The sequence below is a fragment of the Rhineura floridana genome, chromosome 5, assembly GCF_030035675.1.
Source record: "Rhineura floridana isolate rRhiFlo1 chromosome 5, rRhiFlo1.hap2, whole genome shotgun sequence".
Classification (NCBI taxonomy): Eukaryota; Metazoa; Chordata; class Lepidosauria; order Squamata; family Rhineuridae; genus Rhineura; species Rhineura floridana.
In genome coordinates this window covers 45,070,375-45,088,747 of record NC_084484.1, presented here as the reverse complement: position 1 = coordinate 45,088,747, position 18,373 = coordinate 45,070,375, and the positions used below count along the sequence as shown (strand labels likewise).

The 18,373-nt window shown below is 47.3% G+C and overlaps 2 protein-coding genes across 5 annotated transcripts in view; one reads left to right on the top strand and one right to left on the bottom strand.

Moving 5' to 3' along the window:
- The window catches only part of FGF14 (fibroblast growth factor 14), a 525,484-nt gene that overhangs the window by 393,056 nt on the left and 114,055 nt on the right, over positions 1–18,373 (top strand). The window lies entirely within an intron of this gene.
- On the bottom strand, positions 3,240–11,598 carry LOC133385725 (uncharacterized; the record flags this gene model as incomplete). Its single annotated transcript, XM_061629316.1, has 4 exons — positions 9,727–11,598; positions 9,294–9,477; positions 5,124–6,001; positions 3,240–4,400 (listed from the first exon to the last, which is right to left on the bottom strand). Coding segments are annotated over exons 1-4 (4,095 nt in total), but the record flags the coding sequence as incomplete, so codon positions are not given.

Below are 18,373 nucleotides of genomic sequence, written 5' to 3'. Positions count from 1 at the left end.
GCCTCCAATACTGTTGTCAGGTGTTGGACATGCTCAGGCACCGACTTGCTAAAAATGGCCACGTCATCGATATAGGCCACTGCAAAATCTGACATGCCTGGCAACACAGTATTGATTAGCCTCTGAAATGAACTTGGTGAGTTCCTTAGTCCCATGGGTAAGGTCACAAACTCATATAACCCATCTGGTGTACTGAAGGCAGTTTTGGCTCTGGATTGCTCGTCAAAATCCTTTACAGAGATCTAGTGTAGAGATAATGGTTGCTGCCCCCAATAACTCTAACATTGCGTCTACCCTAGGCATAGGATACGCATCTGGGACAGTAATTTTATTGATTAGCCGATAATCAATGCAAAATCTTGTCGTTCCATCTTTTTTCGGAACCAGGACAATACTTGAGGCCCAGGGACTGATGGATTTCCTGATCACTCCTAATTCCAGCATATCTTCCACCTCCTTTTTGATCTCATTCAAAACTTTCCCATTCACACAGTACGGAACAGATCTGATTGGGGCATGATCTCCAGTATCAATGGAATGTATAACTATACTGGTTCGGCCAGGTTTGTTGCTAAAGAGATTCCTATAGGTTTTCAAAACTCTCAGAATCTCTTCTTTTACTTCCTCCTTCACCTCCTCTGACCATTCCACTTGATCTACCCCTCCTTTGTCTTTGCTTTCCTGTACCAAATCTGGAAGTTCAGGCCCACTTCCCTCAGGGAATAAGGTAACTTGCAACACCTGTACATCCCTGGTATGGTAAGGCTTCAACATATTTACATGAACCACTTTGCTTTTGTTTAATTGGTCTGTGGTGATTACATACGTCACTGTGTCAAGCCTTTCTCTGATGGTATATGGTCCTTCCCAGTTAGCCTGTAATTTGTCCTGTTTCCTGGGTATGAACGCCATAAACATATCTCCCACATCATACACACGTTCCCTGGCTGTTCTGTCATACCAGTAACGTTGCTTCTCCTGTGCTTGACTCAAATTCTTTTCCACCACCTCCATCATTGATGTTAATTTATTGCGGAATTCCAATACAAAATCTACTACAGATGTTTTGTACTCTCCCAGGGTTCCTTCCCATGAATTTTTTAATAGTTCCAAAGGTCCCCTCACTTTTCTAGTGAACACGAGTTCAAAGGGTGAGAAGCCTGTTGACTCCTGAGGGACTTCTCTGTATGCAAATAAGAAGCATCCCAACCGTTCATCCCAGTCTTGTGGGTGATCTTGAACATAGCTTCTGATCATGCCCTTCAAAACGCCATTGAATCTCTCTGTTAACCCATTAGTGGCGGGATGGTAAGTAGTGGTCTTTAGATGTTTTAGACCACAACATTTCCACATACATTGCATCACTTCTCCCATGAATACACTGCCTTGATCCGTCAGCACTTCATGAGGGAAACCCAGCCTCATAAAGATTTTTAATAAAGCCTCTGCCACTACAGGGGCTTCTACAGATCTTCGTGCTTCTGCGTCTGGTTACCTGGTGGCAAAATCCACCACCACCACTAGATATTTCTTGCCATGCCTTGTGGGTTTGGAAAAAGGGCCCACCAAATCTATTCCCACTCTATAAAAGGGTTGTCCAATTATAAGAAGGGGCTTTAAGGGTGCCTTAGTCTTTACTCCACTTTTTCCCACCTTTTGGCATATACCACAAGATAGACAATGTTGTTTTACATCTTTGGAGATGTTTGGCCAATAATAGTGTGCCGCCAATCTCCTCTTGGTCTTTTTTATTCCCAGATGTCCTGCACATGGGACATCGTGGGCTACCTCTAGCAATCTGGTTCTGTATTTGCTAGGTACTATCAATTGCTTCACTGGTTCACATTCATCCTTTCTCTCAGCGGGCATCCACAGTCTTTATAAAATCCCATTCTCACACACAACTTGATTCCTCAGTTTGTCAGTGAAAGGAATCTGTTGGGTCAGAGCTTGTTCCTTTATCTGCTTCAAACTTATATCTTTATGCAGCTCTTCCCTGAATTGCTCTGCTTCTTTCTTATCAGAGACCACTTGATACAGTTTGTCTCCTTCAGCAGGCCTGCTAGTGGTTGCTATGGTGACCTGAGGCTGGTTAACAGATTCCACCCTGTTTGTTTCAGCCCCCCTTAATATGGCTTCTTTTTCTCTGCCAATTTGCTGTCTGGTCACTACATAGATCTTTCCTTGGGCTCCCATTACATCTCTTCCCAGTATTACTGGTTCTTGTTGCTGGGCATTAATGCCTACTTTATATCGGCCCTCTCGGCCTCTCCAAGTCATTTCCACCAGGGCCACAGGCAAACTTTCTGGTTGACCCCTCACTCCTTGGATAGTCACAGTTTCCTGAGGTAATATTACCTCAGATTTTATTAAATCTGGCCTCAGTAATGTCTGAGCGGCACCAGTATCAAGCAATGCCCAATAATTTGCCCCTTGTACACTCACTTCCTCTTGATGCTGGTCAACCAACCTGTCGGGTGTCAGCTCTACACTGCATCAGCAGTGTCAGGGGGGGCTGGAAATTCCTGGGTCTCTGGCAGGGAAGGAACGTCCTTAGCCAGCAGTCGGGTTGTAAATCTGCCAGGCCTATCCGAAGCGTACTTGCCAAGTCAGAAATCCAGAAGCAAGGTCAGTGGAGGTCCGGGATCAATTGCCAAGGAGGTCAGTCAAAGAGATGCTGCAGGGAAACTAGGTCTACACAAAGCCACACCTGACGTTGCAGTCAGCAACAAGCTGCAGCCAAGGTGTGCCTTATAAAGAGCAGGATGGACAGCAGGTGTGAGCCCTCAGCGTTTGGGCCTTAAGGAGACAGGCCTGCCTCTCTTCTGCCTGACCTTCTGCTGTCTATGTTCTGCAGGTGAGGGGGGAGTATCCTGTTCACTGTCTGTGTCTGGCTGCAGGGCCTCTGCTGTCCCTGGGGTGCTCTGCAGCTGAGGGGCAGAAGGAACTGGATTCTCAGGAGGCTCCTCCGTGTCTCCTGCTGCTCCTGGGTCTGCTGCTGTTACTCCCGAGTCGTCCTCATCTGAGGAGTCCTCTGATGGGGCCATGACACTATCCCCCGCCCCACGACCAACCCTCCGCCTCCCGCCGGGGCCCGGCTTATCCGGGTAGCGCTGGTGGAAGCGCCGGACCAGATGAGGGGCATGCACCTGCGCCGCATCTTTCCATGAGCGTTCCTCAGGGCCGTACCCCTGCCAGTCTATGAGGTACTGGAGGCGGCCCCAATGCCTCCGGGAGTCCAGGATCTGCGCCACTTCGAATTCCTCTTCCCCGTTGACTTGTATCGGTGGTGGGGGCCGTGGTTGACTACCCAAGGGGTGAGGCGGGAGAGCGGGAGTCAGCAGTGATCTATGGAAGACAGGGTGAATGCGGAAGGAGGCAGGGAGTTGGAGCCGGAACGCCACCGGGTTAATTTGCTGGGTGATCCGGAAGGAACCTGCATTCCGAGCCTCCAGCTTGTGAGACGGCCGTTGCGAACGCAGGAATTTGGTTGAGAGCCATACCCAGTCGCCTACCTTCAGCGGCGGGCCTGGTTGGCGGTGGCGATCAGCAAAGCGCTTATACGCGTCCTTGGCCTGCTCCAGCTGCTCCTTCAGGACTGCCTGCAGGGCTTGCAACTCCTGCAGCATGACATCCGCAGCGGGGACCGGTGACGGGGGTCGTACTGAGGGGAAGAATCGGGGGTGGTAGCCGTAGGAGGCAAAGAACGGGGTCTGGCGCGTGGAGGCATGCACAGAGTTATTATACGCGAACTCCGCCAGCGGTAACAGATCCACCCAATTGTCCTGTTGGAAGCAGGTGTAACACCGCAGGTATTGTTCGACGGTGGCGTTGGTCCGTTCTGTTTGTCCATCTGATTGAGGGTGGTGGGCGGAGGACAAGTGGATCTGGACGTTCAGGGCCCGAAACAGGGCCTGCCAGAACCAGGCGGTGAACTGGGCTCCTCGGTCAGAGATCAGGTGGTCGGGGAGGCTGTGTAACCGGAAAACCTGGGTCAAGAACAATTGCGCAGTTTCTGGGGCAGACGGTAGGCCGGCACAGGGGAGGAAATGGGCCATCTTGGTGAACAGGTCTACGACTACGAGGATGGTGGTCATTCCCCGGGAGGCCGGTAAGTCCGTGATAAAATCCAGGGAGACCGAGTGCCAGGGCCCAGGGGGGGTAGGCAGTGGGAGCAGGAGTCCCGGGGGCTTGCCGGGGTGGCTCTTGGCTCGCTGGCAGGTATCACAGGCCGCTACATAGTCCTTGATGTCCGCTTGGACCCGGGGCCACCAGAAATCCCGTAGGACCAGGTGGAGGGTTTTATACGTTCCAAAATGCCCTGCCGGCTGGCTGTCATGGCAGAGGTGGAGCACCTCTCCCCGCAGAGCTCCCGGGGGAACGTACAACCGGTTCCGATGATACAAGAGGCCCTGCTGCAAGGAAAAGGGGTTGTCCCGGGCGGGCATCCCTGACTGGAGCTCTCGCTGCTGGGCCAGGGCGTAGGAGTCCTTTTGCTGCTGTTCCTGCACCCGGTCCAGGAGGGGTTGCAGCTGGTGGGTAGCAGCGAAGTTCTCTGGGCAAAGAATTGGTCGAAGGGGGCGATCGACCTGCTCGGCTCGGTATTCTGGCTTGCGAGAGAGCGCGTCTGCTAGGGTGTTTTGGCGGCCAGGGAGGTAGGTGACCGTGAACTGGAACCGGGAGAAAAACAGGAACCACCGGATCTGGCGTTGGTTCAGCCGTCGGGCGCTTTGCAGGTGCTCCAGGTTTCGGTGGTCTGTTCGTACCTGGACCGGATGGTGTGCCCCTTCCAGGAGATTACGCCAGGTCTCGAAGGCTACTTTGATGGCCAGTAACTCCTTCTCCCAAATGGTGTAGTTCTGTTCCGAAGCGTTGAGTTTCCGGGAGTGGAACGCACAGGGGAGCAGGGACTGCTTGCTCCCCACCGGCTGAAGTAGGACTGCTGCCACTGCCTTATCCGATGCATCGGCCTCCACTATGTAAGGTCGGGTAGGGTCGGGTTGCTGGAGGATGGGTTCAGATGTAAAGGCGTGTTGGAGGCGCCGGAAGGCCTGTTGAGCGGCCTCGGTCCAAACAAACTTCTCTTTGCCTCGAAGCAGGTCTGAGATGGGTGTGGTGAGTTCGGAGAAGTGGGAGATGAACCGGCGGTAATAGTTGGCGAAGCCCAAGAAGCGCTGCACATCTTTGGGGCTTCGCGGAGCAGCCCAGTGGAGGATGGTCTCAATTTTGGCAGGGTCCATCTGGATACCCGAGGGCGAGATCTGATGGACTAGGAAATCCACGGTCATGAGGTCAAAGGCACATTTATCGAGCTTGGCGAAGAGGCGGTGCTCCCGCAGGCGCTGCAGCACCGCTCGAACGTGCTCCTTATGTTCCGAGGGGTTCCGCGAGTAGATCAGGATGTCATCCAAGTAGATCACCAGGAAGCGGTCTAGGAGGTCCCGGAAGATGTCATTCATGAAGTGCTGGAAGACGGCAGGGGCGTTGCACAAGCCAAACGGCATCACGGTGTACTCAAAGTGCCCATAACGTGTGCGGAAGGCCGTCTTCCACTCATCTCCCTCCCGCATACGCACCAGGTTGTAGGCCCCTCTCAGGTCTAGTTTGGTGAAAATGCGAGCGCCCCGCAGCCGCTCTAACAGTTCTGGGATCAGGGGCAGAGGGTAGCGATTCCGAACTGTAATCTGGTTGAGGGCGCGGTAGTCATTGCACAGCCGGAGTTCCCCACATTTCTTTTTGACAAAGGGGACAGGGGCGGCTGCAGGGGACGTGGAAGGGCGAATGAACCCTCGGCGCAGGTTCTTGTCGAGGAACTCTCTGAGGGCTGCCAGTTCAGGTTCTGACAGGGAATAAAGCCGGCCCACGGGAATCTTGGCTCCGGGGAGCAGATCAATGGGACAGTCGTAAGGACGATGGGGCGGCAACTGGTCTGCCTCTTGCTTCCCAAACACATCCGCGAACTCCCGGTACTGTTCCGGTAAGGCCTCGGGCACGGAGCTTGCCTCCTGGGTCATCAGGATGCGCTCCTTCGGCCTCCAGCAGTTGGCTTGGCAATAGGGGGATCCGAGGGTCAGTTGGCCCGTGGACCACTGGATGATGGGGTCATGCCGCTGGAGCCATGCCAGGCCGAGCACAACCGGGAAGTGTGGTGCGGCAGCCAGGTAGAACTGGAGGCTTTCCTCGTGCTCCCCCAGGGCCATGTCGAGCGGCACTGTCTCCTGTACTACAGGGCCCGAGGCGAGAAGCCGGCCATCAATAGTCTCCACCAGGAGGGGGCGGTGAATGGGTTGACTAGGAACCCGGTGGAGCTTGGCAAAGGACACGTCCATAAAATTGCTGGTGGATCCTGAGTCCAGCATGGCGGGTACTTGTAGGGTCCCCCTTCCGGGGACTGTCAGTGCGATCAACACAGTCAGATGGTTGGGCGGTGAGGAACTGAGGTGGCGGGCCCCTTGAACCATGAGGTTGCCCCTGCTCAGGGGCCTGTGAAGGCCGGGGTATGGGCATTTCCCGAGGCAGGGTCTGTGGGTCGTTTCGCGGAACACTGGGCTGCAAAATGTCCCGGGGCCCCGCAATACAGGCAGAGGCCCTGTTGCCGGCGTTGCAGCTTTTCGGCCGCAGAGAGACGTGGCCGAGCCCCTCCCAGCTGCATCGGTTCTGCCGGGGGTGTAGGGTCCTTGCCGACAGGCTCCAAGGGCCCAGCCACTGGGGCTGATGCTCTGTAGACTGGCCGGGGTCGGTTGGCAGCACGCCTGCTTTCCAGCCTCCCATCAATCTGGAGACACAGGCATATGAGGGCTTGCAGGGTTCCAGGGAGCTCCACCCTAGCTAGCTCATCCAGGAGCTCATCCGACAGCCCCTCCTGAAACTGGTCCATGAGAGCAGCTTCGTTCCAGCCCAGGGTTTGTTGCAATAGACGAAAGTCTGTTACATATTCCCCCAAGGGGCGTCGGCCTTGCCGCAGCCTGCGTATCCGGCGGTTGGCTGTGGCAGATTGGATTGGGTCCTCGAACATAGCCTTCAGTTCTCTGGTGAAGGCGGCTAGGTCATTGAGCACGAGGCTCCGCTCGAGGAGCAGGGGCGTGGCCCATCTAGCTGCCGCCCCGGTGCAGAGGTTAATCAAGAATCCCACCCGGGTCTTATCATCTGGGAAGGCCTCTGGGCGTAACTCCATGAAGAGCTGAGCCTGGGCCAAGAAGGCTGAGAGCTGGTCGGAAGCCCCAGTAAATTTCTCTGGGAGAGTCACAGGGCACTTGGCTCTCCCTGTAGGGAGAGGGGGTGGGGCTGCTGCTAGCTGGGTTTGCAAGCCTTGGACGGCCAACAGCAGCTGGTCTACTTGTGAGCACAGGAGCAAGTTTTCCTGCTGGAGTTGCTCCATGGTCAGCACTTCCCCCACTCCTTTGTTGCCTGCTTTGTTTGGGCTGACTGCAAACTGTCAGCTCTCCACTGCATCAGCAGTGTCAGGGGGGGCTGGAAATTCCTGGGTCTCTGGCAGGGAAGGAACGTCCTTAGCCAGCAGTCGGGTTGTAAATCTGCCAGGCCTATCCGAAGCGTACTTGCCGAGTCAGAAGTCCAGAAGCGAGGTCAGTGGAGGTCCGGGATCAATTGCCAAGGAGGTCAGTCAAAGAGATGCTGCAGGGAAACTAGGTCTACACAAAGCCACGCCTGACGTTGCAGTCAGCAACAAGCTGCAGCCAAGGTGTGCCTTATAAAGAGCAGGATGGACAGCAGGTGTGAGCCCTCAGCGTTTGGGCCTTAAGGAGACAGGCCTGCCTCTCTTCTGCCTGACCTTCTGCTGTCTACGTTCTGCAGGTGAGGGGGGAGTATCCTGTTCACTGGCTGTGTCTGGCTGCAGGGCCTCTGCTGTCCCTGGGGTGCTCTGCAGCTGAGGGGCAGAAGGAGCTGGATTCTCAGGAGGCTCCTCCGTGTCTCCTGCTGCTCCTGGGTCTGCTGCTGTTACTCCCGAGTCGTCCTCATCTGAGGAGTCCTCTGACGGGGCCATGACATCGGGATAGCTCCGGTATTATTTATGTTGGTAAAAAGGGAGGCCAGGAGCGGGGCCCACCAAGAGAGGTCCTGTATTAGGAAATCTGGTGGAAGCATATCTTCGCCGGGGTCTTTTCCCGCTCTGAGGGATTTGGCTAAATCCATAACTTCCGTGGTTGTTACCGGGGGCCAAGGAGGAAGGTCGGCCAAGACATCAACTATAGCAACCGGTGGGGTAGGATGTGGATTCCTGAAAATGGATTGGAAATGCACCATCCACTCCTCCTGTAATATGGGAGGGATGGGGGTGTAATCATTTATTCCGAGGAATCCTTGTAATAGCTTCCAAAATTCAGCCTCATTGCCTGAATTCACAGCCACATCCAATGCCGCCCAGTTTGCAGCATAATGAGTTTGCTTCTTATCATTTAAACGTTTTTTGTAGGCTCTTTTAAGTTGTATTAAAATTTGGAAAGTCTCTGGGCAATTTGTAGTTCTGACTATTCTGATTTGTTTAATGAGTTGCTTTTTTGCGATTCTACACTCATTATCAAACCAGGTTTTTGGTTTTAGGGGGACAGAGGCATTGGTTAAGGATGCAATCAGCACAGTGAGTTGGGGTACTATGGACTCATATGCCCGGAAGCTCTCCTCGAAGTTTGTTATGGCTATATGTCGGAGGTCTACTAGTAAATCTGATGCCAGAAGGCGGTGGGCTTGTAGACCTATGTCTGTGGTCCATCTGAGGTGTTTTAGCCCATATAGCTGGGCCAAATGAGGGGCCTGGCAGGGAACAGCTTGGGGATTTGGAAAGGCCCGGAAAACTAACTTTAAGGGAAGATGATCGCTTTCTGGCCTCGAGATGACAGTAAATTCTTTGACCCATTTTATCAGTAAGGGGGAACCCAAGAAGTAATCGATGACACTAGCACCAGTCCGAGCTATATAAGTGAAAAATCCATTTGAAGAGTCTAGAGGTTAACCATTCAGGCAGATAAGATGGAATTTCAGCAGCAGTTGGAAGAGGGCCATACCATACTTATTTACTACCTTATCTCTGGCTGATCTAAATAAGAGAGGGAAGCCCTCGGGTGGTTCCCAAGGGATTCCATCAATTTTGGGATATTTATGGCCCATCCTAGCATTAAAATCTCCTCCTAAGAGGAACTCATGTGTGGGATAATTTGCTAAGAGTACTTCGACAAAGTTCTCCAAGGGAGGCCAAGGAGAATCCAACGAAGTTGAATTTACCGGAGGAACATATACATTTAAACAGATAAAAGGTGGAAAGCCTGCAATAGTAATACCCAAAGCTAAGCAAGTTTCTGGGGCCTCGATGTTGGGTAAAACAGCTTGGCAATCAAGGTTAGTAGCCAATAATATTGCCAAACCGCCTCGCCCACGTCCTTTGCCACCATATTTCCTGGCCGGTTTCAACCAGGTTTTAAACCCTTGAAGCAAGAGTGTCTCATCGTCTGTCAGCCATGTTTCCTGCAATAAAATGATGTCGTATGCTTGTAAATCTTGTAATAACTCCAGATCTAAAGTCTTACTCTTCCAGCCAGCAATGTTCCAAGAGAGTAATTTCAATTGAGTCTCAGCAGGGGAACAGAGGGAGCCAGAATTTGTATTTAACCCTTGGTCTGACGTAATGGTCGGGTGTTTTGTCCTATGGGTAAGACAGGGTTGTTGTCAAGGGCAAGAAGTGATGGTGTTAATATCGGGGTTTAAGATGCTTACATTAGAAGTTTTCCGCAACGTTTGTAGCGTTGGGACTGGGAGATGTAACTTGGCCTTATGTTCCTTATTTGGCGAGCCAAGTTCCTCAGGTTGTAAATAACGCATCTGTAGCCAGGTGGAATCACTGGCAGCCTCCATAGAAGGAGGAGCTATTTTACAGCGAGGAGCGCAGCTTGTCTGCATGGCTCCATCAAAAGCAGGAGACTTGGTAATAATGGGCAGAGGACATAGGTGTTGGCTATGTTGTTCAACAACGACCGTGGTTAGAGACTTGCTTGAGTTGTCCGGATAGATGGGTGGGCACTGTTGAGAAGCTGCCAAGGAGTCTTCTGAACGTATGCTATTTAGACATTCAATCAGCTGTTTTAGTCTATTGATAATTGCCATACGTTCAAATTCAGGTAGACGACTATAAGTTTCCATGAGGTGCAGTTCTTCTGGCTCAAAACTGTCCTGTGTCAGAGAGATTGTCTCACGGGTGGATCTGGAAGCCCAATGTTGTTCGGGCATCTTGGAGTCACAAGCTAAAGGAGTCGAAAGGATTGGTGAACTAATAGAGGGCATTGTGAATGTAACTCCGCAAGCACTAGGCCAATTTACATGAGAATTATATAGCGATTTTGGGGGGGGCAGATCCCTGAAATAACGTTGAACCGCTATGCCACGCTTCCTCAACTGGTCTCTGGCAGTATAGATCTGATTCGCAAGGAAAGAAGTTCGAAAAGTGATGATAAGACGCCAACAGTTCGGGTTAGAATACAGCTTAGATATATGCTTAATATTTTTCGAGTGATGGGAGGCAGGTAGAAATGGCCTAAAACAATTTTCCATATGCGATATACTCGGGGTTGAAGGCCAGGAACCAGGCGCCCACGGAAGACACGTAACCGCCAACTTTTCTCTAATCAGTTTTAGAGACCAAGAAGTTGATCTTTGGGAGGTTGCAGAACTTTGAGATGTTGAGGGGGATGGCCTCCAATCCACCTGTGTAGGCTGATGATTTCCCATAGGGACTTGTCCGCCGTCACCTTGAGAGGTGATACTGTTTCCCTCCATCCGGGGTAAATCCTTTTTTGGGGCAGATTTTTTACTTTGCTTGACAGAGTTGGAATGAGCTGTTGGTAGCTGAGATTTAGAAGAGTCCAACAATTTAAATAACGGTTTGAAGTTCATTTTCTCAACCAATCCAGATTTAAGGTTTTTGACATTCTTTGATTTTTTAGGTTGTCTAGCAGGTTGGAGTGTTTTGGCAACTTTGCCAGTCCGCTTAGGAGCCGAATTAGGCGGTTCAATGTCTGTACATGAGTCATTCGGAGAAACAAGGCCTGTAGGTTTCGCACAGAGGATCGGGCCAATGGCTTTAACTAGCGTGGTTAACAAGCTGTTTGTTTCCGCTATATACGCTTTTACTAGATCCAATTCTTTCATCACTAACTCGCCCCAATCACAGGAGAGAGACTTAGACCCTGGTGGGGGTACCAACTTGATCTTAGGATTAGTCATAGAAGAAGGCGCCTGGAGCTCCTGGGGTTCGCGTATTGAGTCGATAATAATCACCTCTGAGGGGAAGCCTTCAGTGTTTGTGCCGAGTGAACAATTATATCCCGCATCAATTAATTCCTCCGCCAGGCTTTTAGCACTGAAAGGATCTTTGGGTGGGTTGTTTAACAAATGATAATCTAGTGACCAGTTGTGAGAACTTTCCGGGAGAGGGCTGGCCTTCAGGGTGTTCAGCTGAGCAGATGAAGTAGGCAAATTTTCTGCTTTAAAAGGGAAGTACTGCGTAATTTTCGCCTGCTGGTTGGCTGCCAAGGCCTCCTCTGCAGAAGGAGATATGCCCAGCTCCTGGCATTTTTTCCTTGTATAAACCATTTGCCAGGATGGAAAAAAAAACCTTTAAGGCAGAAGGTGAGGTCAAACTCCAACAAGAATATATTCCTTTAAGGATTTCTTTCTTACGCAGATTCACTTTCGCTCGGCCTTCCTTTGCCTTTCTCAAGTATGGAAATTATACCAATTAAAACAATTCGTTACAGTCAAAGACAAGGTTAGAGCTTAAAATTAATTTCCCTGATAGGGACTGAAAGCTACGACTTCTAAAGTTGAGAAAAGAGGGGGAGGGGGAAATGCTCCCACTCTGGGCCGAAGGCCAGCTTCTTATTTCAGGAAGATTACTGGTATAAAAAATAAAATAGTTGAGTAGTCTTCCAGAATGTTACTGCTTTTAACTCTCGCAACTAGAAGATTAAATTTGAGGGCTCATTTGGAAGCAGAAAGCAGGGTTACAAGATGTGTAAAGTTCAAACAAAGGGAGAGAGTCAAAAGGCGTCTTACCGGGGGAAACAGCTACCCAGAAGTCGAGTTAATAGGAATTATACTTCTTTTTACCTCTAGGATGTGTAACATATGATGGAGTTAAGTATAATCACTTTCAGCTGTATAAACCGTTAGTAAGGAGTAGTTTTGTTATGCAGCCTACAAGATACAAACATAATTTGGATTCTGCACACTGTCTAGGATACTTGACTTGTAGCAGATAAGTGACAGATATGGGACAAGAACTAGAAGTGTTGACATAGTTTGAGAGAAGGAGTTTTCATATCATTTTCAACTAGGATCAGAGGTGAAAAGGCTTCAAATCCTGTGGGGAAACCTGTCCTCCAAAACGATTGCACCACTTTATGGATACCAGCACTTCAGGTGCACATTGCCTGTGTTACATGCATAATCATCCAGTAATTCACAAAATTTGACTTTAGCAATTGTGACTATGCTAGCTGCCTGTATCTTTATTTTTTTATTTTTTGCAGGGTCCTGGTAGTTTATCTGGGGGAAAAACAACTCTGACACTTTCTGATGCCTTACCTTTTTTCTCCATTAAATACTGGGAAAATGAAGGTTTTTGAGGACTGGAGTAATATAGAACCTATGAGCTGTGAACTAGCAAGTCTCTATTTCTGCTATGTACTCATTAGGTGGCTTCAAGCAAGCCACCTCCTTCAAGCATAAGAAGAGAATGTATTGAAAGCACATCCTTTGCATGCAGAAAGTCCCAGGTTCAGTGCCTGGCACCTACAGCTACAAGCCACCCTGTCCTCCTACTGGGAGAAAAGGTGGGATATAAATCTAATAAATATATAAAATAAATAAGTATCAGGTAGCAGGTATGAGGAAGACTTTTGTCTGAGACCCTGGAGAGCCACTGTCAGTCAGAATAAACTATACTGAGCTAGATTGACAAGAGGCCTGGCTGGGAATACAGTAACTTAATATGTTCTGCAGAATCATAAATCCCACTGCCTCACCCCTTGCAATCTAAAATGTGAGAATAAGAGATCATTGTGTGATAGTTTGTTCATCTGAATGGGCTCAGAAATACAGGATAACTTGTATTTGCCATTCACCACACACCAGCGCACAGAAGCAGGTGGTGACCAAGGCCAGTCAGGGAGTTTCAGACCCTCCCAGTCCCTATCCTTCTTTCAGGGGCATCACTACCGGGGTGCGGAGGGTGCGGACCGCACCCGGGTGACACCCTGAGGCAGGGTGACACCCAGAGCCGCCCCGCCCCACACTGTTGCCCAGAAAAGGAGCCGAGAAGTGCTCGAGGTCACCGCAGCAAACTCCTCCTTGGAGGCGGGCGGGCGAGACCGAAAGCAGGCGCCTGCTTGCTGGCAGTGAAGCCAGGATGGACCTTCCACCACCAGCCTGGAGTGCGTGGTGAGTGTGTGTGTGTGCATGCGTGCATACGCACGCAAAACCAGCCACTCCCATCCATGCACCTGGGAGGGCACGCGCTGGAGGTCCACACACCCCTGCACTCCCGCTAGTGACGCCGCTGCCCTTTTTGTCACACACAACTTGCTAATTTGTGTTGACCAACTGCAAATAGCTTCTTCCTGGCTCCTTTTGCAAGGACCACATAAGAGTCTATGGACAGTGAAGATGGAAGACTCAAATCATATTTCCGGTAGAGACACACTCACTGTTCTGCCAATTCCAGTGCATCTCCACCTCTCTTTTCTGAAAACAGAGGCACATGAGGCTAGTCAAACCTCACCCCTTTTTACTGTAAAACCTGGTGGGAGCAGCTCGAGGTTTTTTTTAATTCAGCTTCAAACAGACTTTGCTACTGATCAGCAGATCAACCTGTTCCCCCTCCAGGTGTGGCCAATGGAAACACTTTGCTGTAGGCGGCTAGTGTGCTCACAGCCCTCATTCCTGTTGTAGCAGGTTTGATTGAGCAATGAGCCATTCTGTGTCTCTGAGAGATAGCTAATGGTGATTTACAAAGGTTTTGTTTTGGAGTTGTGTTGAACAGAAGCTGAATTTCAAATACTTTCTCAGAGCAGAACCTGTGAGAACTGAAGGGGACATCAGAATTAGAGTTCAAGACAAAGCATGGGGAAGTTGTTTCTAAAAAAATGTTTACACCCTTCAAAATGCATCCATCCACCCATTTCAGTGCTATTTAGAGATGAGGAGAAACCATTCACCTCAGTGAAAGCAAGAGGCATTGCCCCTACTCTGTCTTGGCTTCTTGATGTTACATAGCTAAATCTGATTTGTGCTGCTGTCATGTGATCACACTCACTACATTATTCCTGATTAGCTGGATCACAGCTATTAAGAAGAATGACCCTGTTTATAAATCTAAGCAGGAGTAAAAACATGTGGGAAATGTACAAGTTTGGGGAGCTTGGCCTTTCCAATAATGTTTTGAGGCCTCTGAAACTTTTTTTTGTGCCAAAATCGTTTTCTAAAGAAAATTCAATTCAGCCCTTATCAGTATGAGCTATCAGAAAATGAGGATATTTCATCTTTGTCTGTGTGCTACAAGTTGAGAGGATTTTAAGTGTGGAAGGTTTGTTCCATATTGTCACCTCATTAGCATTGTCATCAATATCTTAGAACTTGTTTCTGGACATATCTTGAAAAAATAACTCCCTGCTTTAAAGAAAGACATGGGACTGGATAAAAATACAATACAAACAGAAAGGGTATGGGACTAAAGGTAATCAATATTTTACAGATGACATTCTATTATATTTAAATTAAAGTCAAGAAAGAAGTTTAGCTCAGTGTGGACCTTTTATTTAGGCTTTGGAGTGTTCATCCATTTAAAAAAAAAATTTTTTTTGAAGGCCAGAATCCAGAAACTTGTGCATTGAGTTCTAAGAGATCAGCAGGGTTTCAGGCTTATATTTATCAAATTTATTTATTTTTATTTATTATTTGATTTATATCCCGCCCTTTCTCCCAGCAAGAGCCCAGCAGGAGCAAATGGTAGTCACCTACCACTATGATCTTTGCTTTATAGCAAATTGCTTTTGAAACTTGATGGAGCTTTAAATGCATTTATTCCCCCTCAAAACATCAAACAGTTTCACTAGGAGCACACAATCTGATTGATGTGTGTTTCTAGTGGATATGTCTGGTGCAACTTCCAGGATTGTGACCTAAATTTCCACAATATAGTAGATGTATATTTTAGGCTAAACCAAAGAAGGAATAAGATAGTGGCTTTCGCACACAGACATGCAATCTGCTTTTTAGCTGAAACCTAAAATGTTGCTGTACTATACTTTTGTTGCAGACACACATGTTATTACTACAAAACTGTTTGGCATCCCAGCATAATTTGTTTAAATTGTTAATGGGATAGTGCCACTGGTGAGAGCGTAAGAATTTTTTACATGATTTACATTTAGTGATGAGCAATCATTGGAGCTGGGACCATAGCTCAGCAGTGCAGTACATGCATTGCATGCAGATTGTAAAAGTGGACAGATCAGACTATTTCTTGGTATATGTTCATTTACAAGACTGTTCAATGCAATTTTCACATCAAACTATAATTTTTAAAAATGCAATAAAATTTACATTATTTAATGTGTATTTTTACAAAATATGTAATTTAGAAACATTTTATCCTACAATACACATTTTTTATATATTTTGGTACATTATTTTAGTAGAACTGTATCACAAAATTTCGAGAAGTGCAAAAACAGAAGGATAACTGTGTCCTGATCAGTGTATTAGTTTGGAAAGTGTGATTGAGGTCAGTTCACTTAAAAATGTGGACCTAATAAAATCCTCAAGTGTTCCTCTAGAAGAAGGGCTGAAGTTCAATTCCATAGCATCTCCAGTTCAAAAGGTCTCCAGCAGTAAAGCTGGAAAAGGCTTCTGCCTAAGACATTGGAAAGCTACACTCAGGGCTAAACTGGACAGGAAATTGGGAGATCTCCCATGGTTTTAAATAAGCAAGCAAACTGCAAATGCAGCTGTAGAAAAGTGTGTGTGTGTGTGTGTGTGTGTGTGTGTGTAAAAGCATGTTTTAACCAGTATGTTTAAGCATGGTACCAGTACGTTTTCCTCTGCAGAATAAATAGCACCTTCATTGAGAGGCAATTGGATCTCCCCAAATTGCAATGTCGTTTTTAAGATACACTTCTCCCATTATTTTCTTTTGCCCTCTTCTTATGTCATATAGTTGGTTTCTGAAAGACATGAGGCCTTGCATGATTAAAGTCAATTTATAAAAGGACAAAGAATTTTTGTTAGAAGTAGACGAAGGAGTGTTCTTGTTATACATGCTAAAATAATGGTAATCTAATCTCATGCTTCAGAAGTAAGCTGATTGCCAAAGGGGTTAGGAAGCAGTGCTTCTCTTGCTAAGCAGCATTTTATATTTCAGAAGGTACATTAGAGATTTTATTTATCTTCCTCTGAAGCTCTGAGCAAGGGCTCTGATTGTACCTTAATGGATCAGTAGTCTGATTTGGTCTGGCAAATTTTTGATTCCTGACTCTTCTTCTTTGGTATTTCTTGTAACCTATTCTGAATTTCTGGCCCTTACTGGACCAGTTACATAAGTACACCCACACAATCCACAATGTAATTTATTCTCTGGTTGCAATTTCAGTTGAATATACACCTAACATTTTTATTCCTTGTTATGAGGCATTCCTTTGGCAAAAAAGAGAGGAATTTTGGTGAGCCTGGAAAAAGACAATATGCATCTTTATTTAATTTTAAGATTCAGTTTGTATTAGAATACTTATGAATATGAATAAGGTATAAAGACATATGTAGCATGGTACTGAGACGCATGGGGAGAGGAAATTAGTTGCACAAACTTCTAAGTTGTACTTCCTGTTTTTGCATGGCTGAAGTAAAGAAACTTGACTGGGTGGCAGCTGTTTCTGCATCTGGAGCTTGTACTTCTCTAAGCACGTTCCTTTTCAAAAGTTAATGTCAGCCACACAAATCAGAACTGGAATTCTCAGATACTTCTCCACTAAATTCTGGTAATGTATAAAGTTGCTCTAAAATGTACACCAGAACAAAATGAGACCCTCACATTCTCATAATGGCATCACCAATTTTTTGAAGATTGGTTTCTGAAATGTAATCAGTTAAGTAAAATGTTCAATGTAAGCATAAATATTGAATGTTAAGCCATTATTGTTGAAACATCAGACTCCAAAATTATGAATAATTTTCATCATACACATAACCTCTTCAATCTGTAAAATGTACTTGTGATCTGGAAACGTGGTGCATAATGAAGATTTTTAGTTTAAACATCCAGCTAAAAGTAGGTAATTAAACTGATAACATAGACAAATCTACTATTTCCTACATGAAATGTCCGTTGCTGTAGTGATTTTTTTCCACCAGGCATTTTTTATAGCAGGTACCATATCTGCAAAGCTACCCAGGTGTTTTGGTCAATTCCTTTCCACTGCATATGTAATGGGCTTGTTCGGACATAACACTAAATCATGGTTTAGTGTTACATGCACAAGCCTGCTCTCCCATCCCTTTTCTTCTGGCACTGTTGCAGGAAGATTAGAAGCACTTGCTTCCAACCAACCAGTTTGTTACTTTGTTCAAACTAGGGACTGCAATTAGTTTTAAATATGGTTTGTCTGAACAAATCAAAGTCACAAACCACAGTTCAAAGTGGCTTGTTGAAACAAACCATATTGTAAACTTATCACAGTTTGCTCAGTTCAGATATGAAGATAAACTTCTGTTAATTGAAAATGAAAGGGGCTTCCTCTGATCTCCTTCTCACGGTCGTGCCAGAGGAAGGGGGAGCATATAAGTCTGAGGTTTATTCACACAGCACTATAGTATGGTTTCGTGTTACATCTGATTTCAGCCTATAACTAACATCTTATCCAGCCACTGGCTGAAGATCAGGTCATCCTTCTGGAATGCATGTACCTTATTGACAGGATATTGGCAGTAATATCTGTTGGGTTCTCCAATGGCTGGTAGACCAATTAGAGATTTAGTAAATTAGCAGAGTTTAGCTTAGTATAACTTGCTCAGCTTTCTGTGCTGCATGGGTGTAATTTTACATAAGAGAAAGCAAGCTTTTAACTTGCTTTAAATCACTCAGACATAGACTTGGTTTAAGAAAATACTACTTTATTAATAGAAATACATACCAGATAGGAAAGATGCTACTTCTGTCAACTTAGTTGGAGGTTGCAATGACCACACATGGACATTGCTGCTTATGCTAGAGGAGAGGAGACAAAGAGAACATGGCTTCGTCTCCTTCGGTGATCTGCAGAGAAGAGAAAAACAGGAAGGTGAGTCAAGAAATGCAGGTCCAAACTAGACTAAA